The following is a 13179-nucleotide window of genomic DNA, read 5'->3' on the forward strand; positions in this document are numbered from 1 at the left end:
TAATTACATGATATAAAAATATTTTTTTTATTTGTTTAATAGTTTCAAATTTTATTCTACTTCGCTTGTATTTATAAATGATATCGATCAAACGAATCAAAAGGCTTCAATAATTAAAGAGCTCATTATTATCTTTTAAAGTATCGAGTTCAAAATATCATAGACTCGCTTATATTTACCTTAGATTTATAAAATAAATAAATGATATTCGATTGAAAGTCAAATTGAATGATATATTCAACCTGTGGGCAATTAACAAATATAGTAAAAAAAAGTGAGAATCAAGGGTGGAACTAGGTTGAAATTATGAGAGGAGCCAAGTTCCTTATATTTGAAATTAACAAGGTTCTAAAAGATAATTAAACCATAAAATAAAGGATTGAGGCTTAATTTCACTAATTTCGAAACCAACATGTCCTAAAAATAATTAAGTTAGAAAAGAGTATCATTTAACTTTATAATCGGTGTCGTTACTGGCTCGACATAGTAATTGAAGCCATGATGTTAGCATCTTCAGCATTGTTTGCCTCGACCTCTCTTTGTTGCATACTTCGGTCTCCTCCAGTCCCATGCCCTTGGTTTGTTTGAACAAAAATGATGCAAACTAAAAAATATTTATTAATAATTATAGTAATTATATGTCAAAGAAAGAGGAGACAATGTTAGAGAAGATGATTGGTCTATCATTGAAGTAAATTATCGAACAGGTTCTTAACGTGGTTGAGAGATACGAATCTTCTTGTCAAAAACTGGCTTCCATTGCTATTTTTCTAACCCAAGTTCAAGCTCGTTCCCCTTATCAATCTATTGATCTTGCCCGCTCCCTATCTTCTTTATTTCATCACCAACACTCTATTTGGATTCGCCATTACTTTTTGCATTCATAATCATTGATCTCATCCCAAAAACTTAGCTTTAAAATAAGAAAAAAAAAGCATAGAGATGAATGACGTATACGACACTAATGGAGTTGGAAGGAGTGATGGAGATGATAAAGGAAGCCGAAGAGAGATGGAGGTTGGAGAAAGGAAAAACCAGGTGTTGGGTTAAGGAAAGGAATGGTGGTGTTACAGTGGAGGAGGAGGGAAAGAAGGGTAATTTTGGTATATTACTATTTTATTCTTTTTAATTGTTTTTATTTATTCTGATAATAAAAATAAAAATTAAGAGGTGGCATGTCCTGTTTTGATTGTTAACGGAAGGTTTTTTTTTAACGCAGGTAACATTTAAGGGTAAACGGAGTAACGATTTACATTTTGGAGAGCAAAACATCTCGAAAATATTTTAAGGAGCAATTCGATACAAATGATATATTTTACTGGTGCATTTAAGCCTAAAATTTTCAAAGGCTTAAAATACAATTAAAACATAGAAGTTGGGGTGGGTTATGTCCCCTTTCCACCTCTAAGCAGTGACAGACGTACATTAGGGTTAGGGTGGACACATGCTCACCCTGAAATTTTATGGAATTTAAATTTTTTTCTTAAAATTCGAAGTTTTTTCTCTTAATATATATGTGTGCCCGTCCTGAAACTTTATTGTGTTCACCTGAAATTTGATCGAATCTATTTGGGTATAAAAAAATTATATTATTAATATATATGTATGCCCACTCTCAAAAAAATTTCTAAATCCGCCGCTGCCCCTAAGTGATTCAGTCACTTGTGAGAATATATGTCATGAATATGAAGACTCTTGAATTATTATAATCTTATAAGTGTGTGTATATATATTTTAAAATTTAACTATAATTTTATTACAATTTATCATATTACTTTTTTCTATTATTATTTTAATTTGGCAAAAGGGTAACTTTTGCCCATGTAATATACTCAATTTATCACTTTTGTTCCTATTATGTTTTCGTATCAATTTAGCCCTTGAAGTTGTTCAATTGTATCATTCTATATCATACTCTAATTTAAAACTCTAAATTATAAACCCGAAACCCTAAATAATAACCTCATAACCTCTAAGGCATAAATCTTAAACCATATACCTTAACTTAAGATTTATAATTTAGGGTTTAAAGTCAGGGATATGATATATAACGATGTAATAGAGCAACTTCGAAAGTTAAATTGATGTGATAATACGATAAGAACGAAAATGATAAATTTACAAAATGGCACTTAAACCTTTTAATTTCTTGTATTATTCATCTATCCACGTTAGTATATAATATTTATATTATAATATTATTTAGTAGTAAAATTGCACTCTACACCAACTTTCTACGTAACTACTGATGGACGGCCGATCATCTCTCTTTTTCTCCAATATTGATTTTGCTCTAATAATTGGTTTGAAATTTGGTTTTTATTATATATAATATAGTTTCTTTTTACACTTTTTGGAGAAGAATATTATATAATATATAGATAAGTGTGAAGGATTAAGATTTGTTGACATTTGAAATGCTTTTATTGGCTGCTACTTCCTTAATCCACATGCATAAGGCTTTATAAGCCATGTGTCAACTATAAGTTTTTAGATGCACATATTATTGATGGGTAACATGACTCATGATATTTTTTTCCAACTGATTTGAACAGTAAATTACATACGGTGATGGAAATAAAATCCAGATATATTATTATTAAATATACACAAATATGATAAGTTGTTTAATTAGAAATATGCTTCACATTTCAAGTTTAAAGAGCCAAGAACCAAGGAAAATGATCAATCCAAATTCAAATCAATTTTCTCCTACTACTCATAGATTAGGTATAATTGTAGTCGTCGTTGGCTTCATTTTTCCATTTTCTTAAATCATACTTCAATATGTATATATTTTCAAATCACATGCATGCATCTAGAATATATTATTACGTGCATGAGTGATGCGATTCTTGTAAATCGGCCCGAAATTTGGTCTATGGTCCTCCTTTATAATTGTCAACAGAGTTGGTGGGTTTTCACTGTGTTTTTCTTCCCGCACGTCTGCTGCGGCACTTTTACTCAATCATAATTAATAAACTCACATATCAAATACCGATAATTATATAAAAAAAATATTATAAGAACCATACATTTGAAAGAGATAAAAGAAAATTTGAACATTTTTTTTAAAAGGTCAAATGCCTCTGTTTGAATGGATCTTTGTTTTTTATGGGTAATAATCATAATATGCTCTCCCTTTTCCTTAATCTTCTTTGTTTTCTGGCGTCGTATGTTTGAAATTTTGAATATATAAACATCGATTCTTGCATCAAATATGAGTATTATTATCATTTGTATTACTATTATAATTAAAATCAATAAATTTGTATTACTACACCTAAAACTAATATTATAATATATAAAATAAAATCATAATTACAATCAATAGATTCATATAATTATATTCATAATCAATTATTATAATATACATAACAACTAGAGTAGTAAAATCAAAAACTCTATAATCACATATAATAAAATTTAAATACGAGTACTCAATCTCGATACATCAATCTTATAAAGGAAACAAAGGCCTCGTGGGCTACATTCAGATGTGTGAACAAGACAATGTGCATGCATGGGAAATCTAAAAGTCCAACAGCTTCGTTTCCCTATAGGCTAACGGGGAGAACAAAAAGAAAAGTACATAGGTTTAAGTATAATAGTATATATTTTTACCGTACGGTCACCAGACAGAAGTGCAATAAGTCTTTGGGTCCAATCAAAATTGTCAAATTATGCCGACGTCCTTTGGTTTTTTCCATTCCTCGATGTCGACGGCTCCTTGTGAGAAGCCTAGGGGAAGTCACGGTAAAGAAAGGAAGCTAATAAAGGCATACAGTTCAAAGTATATTCATCAACTTTTGGCCTTTCATTCCACATCCATCTTCAATTTTTCAAAAGAGAAGAAAATAAAGCAAATAAAAGTCGTAACCCTATGTTGAAAAACCCCTAAAATAAGAGAAAGATATGATTTTTTTTTCTCCGACGAAGAAAATCATCTCGGTCTAAAAGTATACAACCGAATTTATAAAAGGTTGAAAGTGGTACTAACATATTACTTACTAGTCGAGATTACTGATAAAACTCATATTGTAATACTTATTAGGGTTTATGGTGTTATGAGCAGTGACGTAAGTATAATGAAATTTCTATTTTTAAAACTTTTATCTTGATTTCGTTCTTATAGAACAGTTCGATGACTAAATATTAAGCAATCATGAAGAGGATAAGAGAATAAGGGTCATTTAAAACCCAAAATTTGATTGGTTGAAATGAGATTTTCAGTTTAAACTATAAGTCGACACATAGTTTAAATAGACAATGACTCCCTTGAGCTTTCACAAGGACTTTAATTTGCTTGTTGTGAAGTTGACAATGCAACTAGCCAACTTGTTATACCACACAAAATACATAAATATATAACCCCTTGAATTACCTAATTGTCAAAATCCTCAACTTCTGATATTTTATTCAAATATTTTAATCAAAGAAAATTCTCATCAAATTTATCAAATCCATAAATAGATTAACTTGTTGGCATCTTAAAATATAATTATTCATTTAATTTCTTTGGGTTAATTGCACTATACTCCTTAAAATATGATTTGTGTTTTAGATAAGTCTCGGATTTAAAATATTATAGTTGAATTCTCAAAAGTATCAAGGACTAGTCAATCAAGTTCTTAATTCTGACAGCCTAATGGTAAGTTTAAGTGTTGCTAGCACGATCCGAAATATAATATTTTTTAGAACATATGAATCAAAATTTGCATATTTAATATGCACATATCACATAAACATCTTGAATTTGATGTGTTACTTCAATAAACAACTTAGTAAAATTTATTGACACTATCTATTCGTTTAACATGTTAGATATGAGTTGTTCTTGCAATTGACCCAAATATGAGTTAGAATTTAATGCCCAGAAATATATTTAGACTAAAAGAATGACATAGTTGATAGAATACATATTTTTAAGATCAATTTAAAATATGAACTATATTAGGGGGATGTCCGACGAAATAACCCAAATTCATTTATCTAACAACATTAGAGTAATCATCCTTCAAGGGTAAGTTACATCATCCAATTACATAAAGATAAAGTCATGTAACTTGTTCAAACATTTTGATTGTAGACTCTTTAACCTTTGACTGAATTTTATATAATTTTTTAATATATAAAATATGTTTAAAATGAGCTAGCTTAAGTAGGTATAATAATATCAAGACGTGGGAGTGGGAAGCTAACGTGGGGCCAAGGAAAGAACAAGACACTGCCGACACCCGGTCACCGGTCGCATAAGAGAGCCGGGCCAGTCAAATTCATTGACTAGGCTTTCCATCTATTTTGTTTTTTTTTCCTCCCTTTTTTAAAAAAAATCACGTGGAGCACGCCGCACCCTTCGGGCGGCGGATAAATTATTGCGTAAACTATACATTTAGTACCGACTATTATTTTTATTATATTTTAATCACCTAACTATTTTTTCAAAACCATATTTAAGATTACATACAGTTAAAAAAATAATAGAATTATTGACGTGATATTATTTAATATTTTTAAAGATAACATGACATTATCTTATGATAAAACGTCATCATCACTATTATTTTTTTAACTATGGGTGATAAAAATAAAACCAAAACTAAATATTATGTATGATTTTATAAAAGGAATAATTTGATGACCATAATGGGATAAAAATAATAGTTGTGGTACTAAACTTGTAGTTTACCCTAAATTATTTTCCTAAATATCATTACATAAATTTAGACATTAAAAATATTTATAAAATTACATTTAATTATATTTTTCCATTTAATTATTATATTTTAATTTATAAAATTTTTATAACATTTAACGAGTACAGTTGAGTACCACTAACAATGAGTACCATTAATTTAATTTTATAAAAATTAAAATTTTAAAGAGTTGATCGTATAATTATGAATTATTTAAAAGTTTAAATGTAAATTATTTAAAATAAAAGGTAAATTATACCAATGATTACTTAATTATTTCGCCTTTTCATTTTGACCATAATTTTTGAAATTTTATCAATCAAGTCACTCAACTATTTAAATACATTCAATTAAGCCACTTGCTATTAATATTTAACGGAGAAGCTGATGTGACAGTTAAAATATTTGATATAATTACACATTTGTTCATTGTTACTTATATATTCTATCAATTTAGTCTTAATTTAATAATTTAAAATAAACTTAACCCTCAAATCAAATAATATCACGTGTCACTAGTGTCAAGTGTAATAACATGTGTCACCATCCGATTGGATGATTGAATTTATTTTAATTTAATATATATTTTCACCAAGTAGAGGGTGACATGTGTTACCTTTTAGAGGAAATAAAACTTTTGGTGCTTAAATGACGCCGAAGGGAATCAAAGTTGGGTTCCTAAGTTAAAGAAGCATGTCTCAACCATTGATCCAAAGTAATTATTTGGTTTAGATTTGACTACATGTATTATTATTATATATTAGTGTAAACTTAAATTCTTAATATTTTATACATCATAACTTAAATTCACATAATAAATTAATTTTACATCTTAACATTAAAAAATATTTTTTATCTTAACTTATTAAATATGTTTTATTCTTTTTGTAACCTAAAAATATATTTTATTCTTATTTTAATCTAAAACATATATTTTAACCTTATCTTAAATTAAAACTATAATTTATTCTTATCTTAACTTAAATATTTATATTTTAGGGATGTTAGGAGGAATGCTAGTGAGATTGATGATACTATAAATGAGACTGTTTGTATTAAGGTGTATAAAAAGGATGTTAGATGTGATATCGTAAATCATAATCTTTGTATAGATTGGGGGTTGTAACTCTTTCCTCTTAGGAATGTTGTATATAATCTTTGTAGAAGGCCTAGTATGCTTTTTGGATATTATATTTTAAATTTAAGATAAAAATAAAATATATTTTTGTAGTTAAAATAAAATATATTTTTAAGTTAATATAATAATAAAAAATTGAACTAATTAACTACTTCAGCTCAATGGTTGAGCCTTACTTCTTCAACCCAAGAATCTCATGTTCAATTCCCCTCAATATCATTTAAGCATCCAAAATTTTCTTTCGACACATGACACTATTTGATTTGAGGGTTAAATTTATTTTAATTTATTTATATCAGGACCAAAATGATAGAATATATAAGTAACACTGACCAAATATGTAATTACACCATATATTTTAACTGTCACATCAACTTCTCCGTTAAATATTAACGACAAATGACTTAATTGAATGCATTTAAATAGTTGAGTGACTTGATTGACAAAATTTTCAAACATAATGATCAAAATAAAAAGAGACAATTGTTAAATGGTCACTAGTATAATTTACCCTGTATTTTAAATATTGTACCTTTAAAATTTTCACTAATTTATAATTTATATGGAGTCTTTTAGAAATTTAAATTTTTTATAAATTAAATTAATGATGTTTATCATTAATGATATTAATCGATGCTCGTCGAACGTGACACATTCATCATTTGATTTAAAACTTTTATCTCAAAAAATATATTAACATGATGAATTCAAAGCAATGGTATTAAGAAAAAAATCCACATCCACATTTCAAATAGAACAATTAATAGTATAGATTATTTAAATTAATTAATAGTATTACATAAACAAATATATCAAATGATGTCTAATAAAATATAATAATTAATCAATATATTTTTAATTGAATTATAAGAACTATGATATTTTCTTAATAAATTATTGATTTAATCTTAATCCTATTTAAATGAAAGAAAAATAATGGACTCTAGAAGAAAGAAAGAAAGACTCATGAGGAAAAAAGACAAATGTTCGAGTGAGTATAGATTTTAGAACTCGTGATATAAAAAAATATAAGAAATATAGATAAATTATTTGGTCAACCAACTAAATATATTTATTATGATATCATATAATATCTCAAATTTAAACAATATAAATGAAAAAATAACATTAAAAGAAAGCGTATACTAATTAGATCCGGAATTTAAATATAGGGACTAGAAGTGTAGATCGATCTAAGATAAAATCACAGCCACCAATCAACTTAGAAATTTAGTCTGTTCTTGGATGAGAACAATGGGACGGGGCAAAAGGGTAGTTTGCTTTAGTTTCCATAAGGGGAAAGCGAAAGGAAAAAAAAAGTCAAAATCCAGCTGGAAACATGACGCACCTTCTGACGTCGGCTACAAAATCCAAAATCATAGACGACTGATAAAATCAAAGGGTAAATTGCAAAATAAGTCAGTAAAATATATTTAAATTATTTTGTGATTACTAAACTTTCAAAACTTAACAAATAATCATTAAATTTATCAAACTATTACGAAATGAACACTCGAATATTATAATAAGTGAAAAAGTTTATAAATTTTAATGACCGTTTTATAGTGACGGCGATTCAATCCAAATTTGATAGGTTTGAATTCAGTAAGATAGTTTTTTAAAAAAAGAATCAAGTTCGGGAAGGATTGAGTTTGCGGTTAAGGTGAAAAATCTTTGATCTAATCTGATCCAAGACAATAATATAATTTTCCTACTACATATTTAAGGATAATTTCTAAAATACTCATCTATTTATATATATATATATATATATATATATATATAATAATTAAAACCTTATTTTTTTATAAATATAATAAATTATATATATGTCAAATCGAATACGAGTTTTTACCTCAAAACTATGAGTAACTGATTAAATGAGACATTTCTAAACTTGGGTCGAGTTCAGGTGAAGGGGATATGATTCTTGGGTTGAGTTGATCGAAAATCTGATCCAATTTAATCCATTGTCATCCCTAACATCAAAAGTTCAGTGACCTAAAAAAATTATTTGAGCATAATTTAGAGAGCTCTTGTGTACTTTTTCCAAATATAAATCAAACTAATTGAAAAGAAAAACCTTGGTCTACGTTTCCGATTTCCAAACCCTTTTTATAGGCGACCCCATTGCACCGTTTCAAGACTTCACAGATTTCACATAATTTGTTCCATAATTTTCCAAGCTAATTTCTCTCTCGTGTCTTCTTCCAGCTCTTCCGTAAAAGCAAAATCTTTTTGTTTAATTTATGGACAAAGGATGGGGTCTGACCCTTGAATCCGATCCAGTTACTAATAATTTCTTCTCGACCAAAACAAGTTCCAACACAGGTGCTTTCTTCAGGTTGAACCATCAACGAGACATGTTTCAGTTCCCGGTTAGCCTCACCGGATCGAGAGACGACCGCCGGGGAACCTCCGCTTCTTCGTCATCGCCGTCGGATGATACGCGACTACCCGTCGATGAGGTTGACTTTTTCTCCGATAAGAAATCCAGGGTGATCGACGATGATTGTGTTAAGAAGGAACACGGCGAACCCGCTCCTGCCTCCGATTTAGATGTAAATGTAAGAGGAGATATTGTTCAGATTTTTCTTTCTTTTTACCTTAATTATAATTAATTATGATTTTTTTTCTCCTAAATCTAGACTGGGTTGCTTCTTCTGACGGCCGGAAGTGATCAGTCAACTGTTGACGACGGAGTCCCGTCGGATAGGGAAGATAGGAGAGCCAAGGATGAAGTAAGAGGACGATACTGTTAAAACTGAAAATTCATTTTATCTTGTCGAATTTTTATTTAGCCACTGTATTCTTTGAACTTTTAAAAATTAATCCTGCTTTTACTTGGGAGATTTTAATCTCTCTACTGATTTAAAAGTTTAACAAGTCCATCTGAAAACACTGTTTTTTATGTTTTATCCAGAGAGGGATTAAATTTTAAAAGTTGGAAGAGCATAGGAGTAAGAGAATAATTAAACCATTTATTATTTTTCGACAAACTGAATAATTTTGTTTTGTTTCAGCTGGTGCAATTACAAGTGGAGTTGAAACGCGCGAATGCTGAAAACCAAAAGCTTAAAGATATGCTGAGTCATGTCAACAACAATTACACTGCTCTCCAGATGCACCTTGTCAGCTTAATGCAACAGCAAAGAAACCGAGAAACCGAAACCACCCAAGAACAACATGAGGTTATTATATCTCGATTAGATTCGAAACCGATCGAATAGATTATCGAACTCGGTAGCTGATAGAAAATGTGTTCCTTGCATGGAATTTCAGGTCCAAGAAGTGAAATCCGAAGAGAACAAACAAGGTGAAGAGATAATGCCTTTGAAAATAATAGATGTACGCCCCTCCGGTGGAGCCGAAGCACCCGAGATGGTGTCGACTCATTCGTCGTCAGAAGAAAGAACACGTTCGGGGACTCCTCAAAACAACGTGGAAAAAAGAATCGGCAGAGAAGAGAGCACGGAATCCGAGAGCTGGGGACCTAATAGCAAACTCCCGAAGCTGAATTCCGGGAAACCGATTGATCAATCCGTTGAGGCCACCATGAGGAAAGCCCGTGTTTCAGTTCGAGCTCGATCGGAAGCTCCCATGGTATGCGTTATACCATGCTTTAATCACTTTTTTAACTTTGAAATTGTACATTGTTGACAAACTAATTGATTATTAATTTGCTACACAGATCACCGATGGATGCCAATGGAGAAAATATGGGCAAAAGATGGCTAAAGGAAATCCTTGTCCTCGAGCTTATTACCGATGCACAATGGCTGTTGGTTGTCCTGTCCGGAAACAAGTATCAATCTTCCTCTTGTTGATTTTAAGGGTTAATTGTGTAAAACGTCCTTAAATGTTGGCTCAAATTCTAAATTAGACATAATTAAACTATTATAAAGGTTAGGACTAATTGAAAGGATGTGAAAAAATATTTCTACCACTTTCAGGTTTCAAAGGACTAATTTAGAATTTGAAGCCATAGTTTGAGGACAACTATTGGAATTAACACTTTTTTGTTCATGTTCCGTTTTGATGTTATCTAGATTTCATGACCTGAAGCTAACTTTTTTTTTTATGATTAATCTCAGGTTCAACGCTGCGCGGATGATAGAACAATCTTGATAACAACATACGAGGGCAACCACAATCACCCATTGCCGCCTGCTGCGATGGCAATGGCTTCAACGACGGCAGCAGCCGCTAGCATGTTGCTTTCAGGTTCAATGCCAAGTGCTGATGGTATCATGAACCAAAACTTGCTTGCCAGGGCAATCCTCCCATGCTCCCCAAGCATGGCAACCATATCGGCCTCGGCACCGCTCTCCACCGTGACATTGGACCTCACACATTCACCGAACCCTCTACAATTCCGAAGCCCACCGCCACCGCAGCCACAGCCGCCTCCGCAATTCCAAGTCCCTTTCCCCGGCCAACCCCAAAATTTGCCTCAAGTTTTTGGGCAGCCATTGTATAATCAGTCAAAATTCTCAGGCCTTCAGTTGTCACAAGAAATGGGGTTTTCACAATTAGGCCAGCAACACCAAGTCCCATACCCACAATTGCAGCTGCAGCAGCCTCAACAGCCTTCGTTGGCCGACACGGTTAGCGCCGCCACAGCTGCCATCACCAACGATCCTAGCTTCACGGCGGCTCTCGCGGCTGCCATCACATCCATCATCGGTGGTGCTCGCCCGAATAGCAGCAGCAACACTTCCAACAACAACAACAACACATCAAACAATAGACAATAATTAAGATCTTAGAGACACCTTTCTTTAACTGTTGAAAAGGAGACTACATGTTTATATTTTTTGTACTTTGTTGTGGGGAGGAGGGTTAGAACACACACAAACGTCATTCTTTTTGTTTAGATCTTGAATAATTCAGTTCAGTTCTTCGAGTAAATACACAAAAAAAAAACATAATTTCCTACTCCAACCACATACATTTCCTTCTGTTTTTAAAGGATAAATTACACTATTAGTCCCTAAGCTTCTCTAACCTTTGATCCGTTGTGTAAACATATACAATTACAATTTTCCCACAAGAAAACGAAAGGTATCTTTCTCGAGGGTGTGGGATATCCTGCATAAATCAGTCAAGAAAATACGGCTACTATACTTTGATACGTAACTTATACGTATATAAAGAAACGGTAGATTTTTAAGTAGGAGACTTCAAGGCAACGACGTCTGCATTGAATACAAGGAAAAAAAAGTTGATGGAAATAATGCTTGATTGGGTCAAATTTGATTCAATGAAGAAGATGACGGGTTGTAGTTTCGTTGAAGTTGCGAGTGAGGTGCAATTATTTCAATGGACAACTCGGATACGTTTGTTTGACTTTCCGTGCATCACTTGATTGTCATCTTCATGCTAATTAAAATTTAAAACATCCCATCTTGTGTGAGTTTTTAGGTCTAATTGTGTTTTAGTCCTCTGCAAACGAGGATTTGAGCTCAAACAAGCTTAAATACGCAATCTTTAATTTACGAGTGAGAAAAGATTTGGATAATTCAAATATTATATCAAAAACTTGTACATTAATATACTAATGGTATGATAGTAGAGTAGTTAATAAAGAATTTGAAAAAAGTAAAATGATCAAACTATATCAAATAAAAAATAAAAAGATTAAATCTCAAATATAAGGGATGAAAATTAAAATTTAACCAGTTTGTAGGGTTAGTTGGAGAACTTCCGTCCGTGAAACTTTATGGGTCGCACCGTACATCATGCAACCGTGCTAGTACAATCTTATGTTAATTAAAACTCCCCCACATGCTTCCATGTGAACCAATCCTTACCCCATCTTTTTATTGCTTTCTTACTTCTCATTAAAGGGACTTTTTATGTACGGATCTAAATGCGTACATGGCTTCATTTTCATGGTGTATTAGTGTTATAGACTTGGGAAACTTCTTTTTTGTTTAAATCTTTAAATTTTCATAAACTAGTGTGTATTGGAATCCGCCGGGTGGATTTCGATGTTCCGGTACCAACACATTGCCTGTAATGTAATGCCATCCAAGAGAGCTGGAACATGCGGATTCCATACACAAACACAGAATCTCTTAAGGAGGCAAATGTTACCTCCTATTGTATAGATATATGTTTAGATTTATAAGAGTTAATATTCATATCAGCCTATATCTTAAGTTGTGCTTTATCTGCTATGCAGATCGTGACATTTCTGAGCACCGGAAGGTCGGAGTCGTACCAGGTGAAAATTCTATAGTTTCGTTTAGCTTTTTGTGTCAACAATGCTGATGATGAACATGTATATCTTAAATCGGAAGTTTAAGCCTTTAGTTAACGGTTTCTTATTGTATCAGGGAC

The 13179-nt window shown here is 31.3% G+C and overlaps 1 protein-coding gene across 2 annotated transcripts; it reads left to right on the forward strand.

The window, feature by feature from the left end:
* The first annotated feature begins 9050 nt into the window (after positions 1–9050).
* On the forward strand, positions 9051–11709 carry LOC120174817 (probable WRKY transcription factor 31). Of its 2 annotated transcripts, none has more exons than XM_039181557.1 (6): positions 9051–9401; positions 9483–9575; positions 9858–10025; positions 10117–10437; positions 10526–10639; positions 10929–11709. In XM_039181557.1, exons 1-6 carry the CDS (start codon positions 9084–9086, stop codon positions 11589–11591), a joined length of 1677 nt encoding a protein of 558 aa, XP_039037488.1. In that variant the 5' UTR covers positions 9051–9083; the 3' UTR covers positions 11592–11709. The 2 variants fall into 2 exon arrangements, with proteins under 2 accessions (XP_039037488.1, XP_039037489.1); XM_039181558.1 differs by having other exon boundaries at positions 9858–10000; positions 10107–10437.
* Positions 11710–13179: the final 1470 nt, after the last annotated feature.

The sequence above is a fragment of the Hibiscus syriacus genome, unplaced genomic scaffold, assembly GCF_006381635.1.
Source record: "Hibiscus syriacus cultivar Baekdansim isolate YM2019G1 unplaced genomic scaffold, ASM638163v2 tig00112124_pilon, whole genome shotgun sequence".
NCBI lineage: Eukaryota > Viridiplantae > Streptophyta > Magnoliopsida > Malvales > Malvaceae > Hibiscus > Hibiscus syriacus.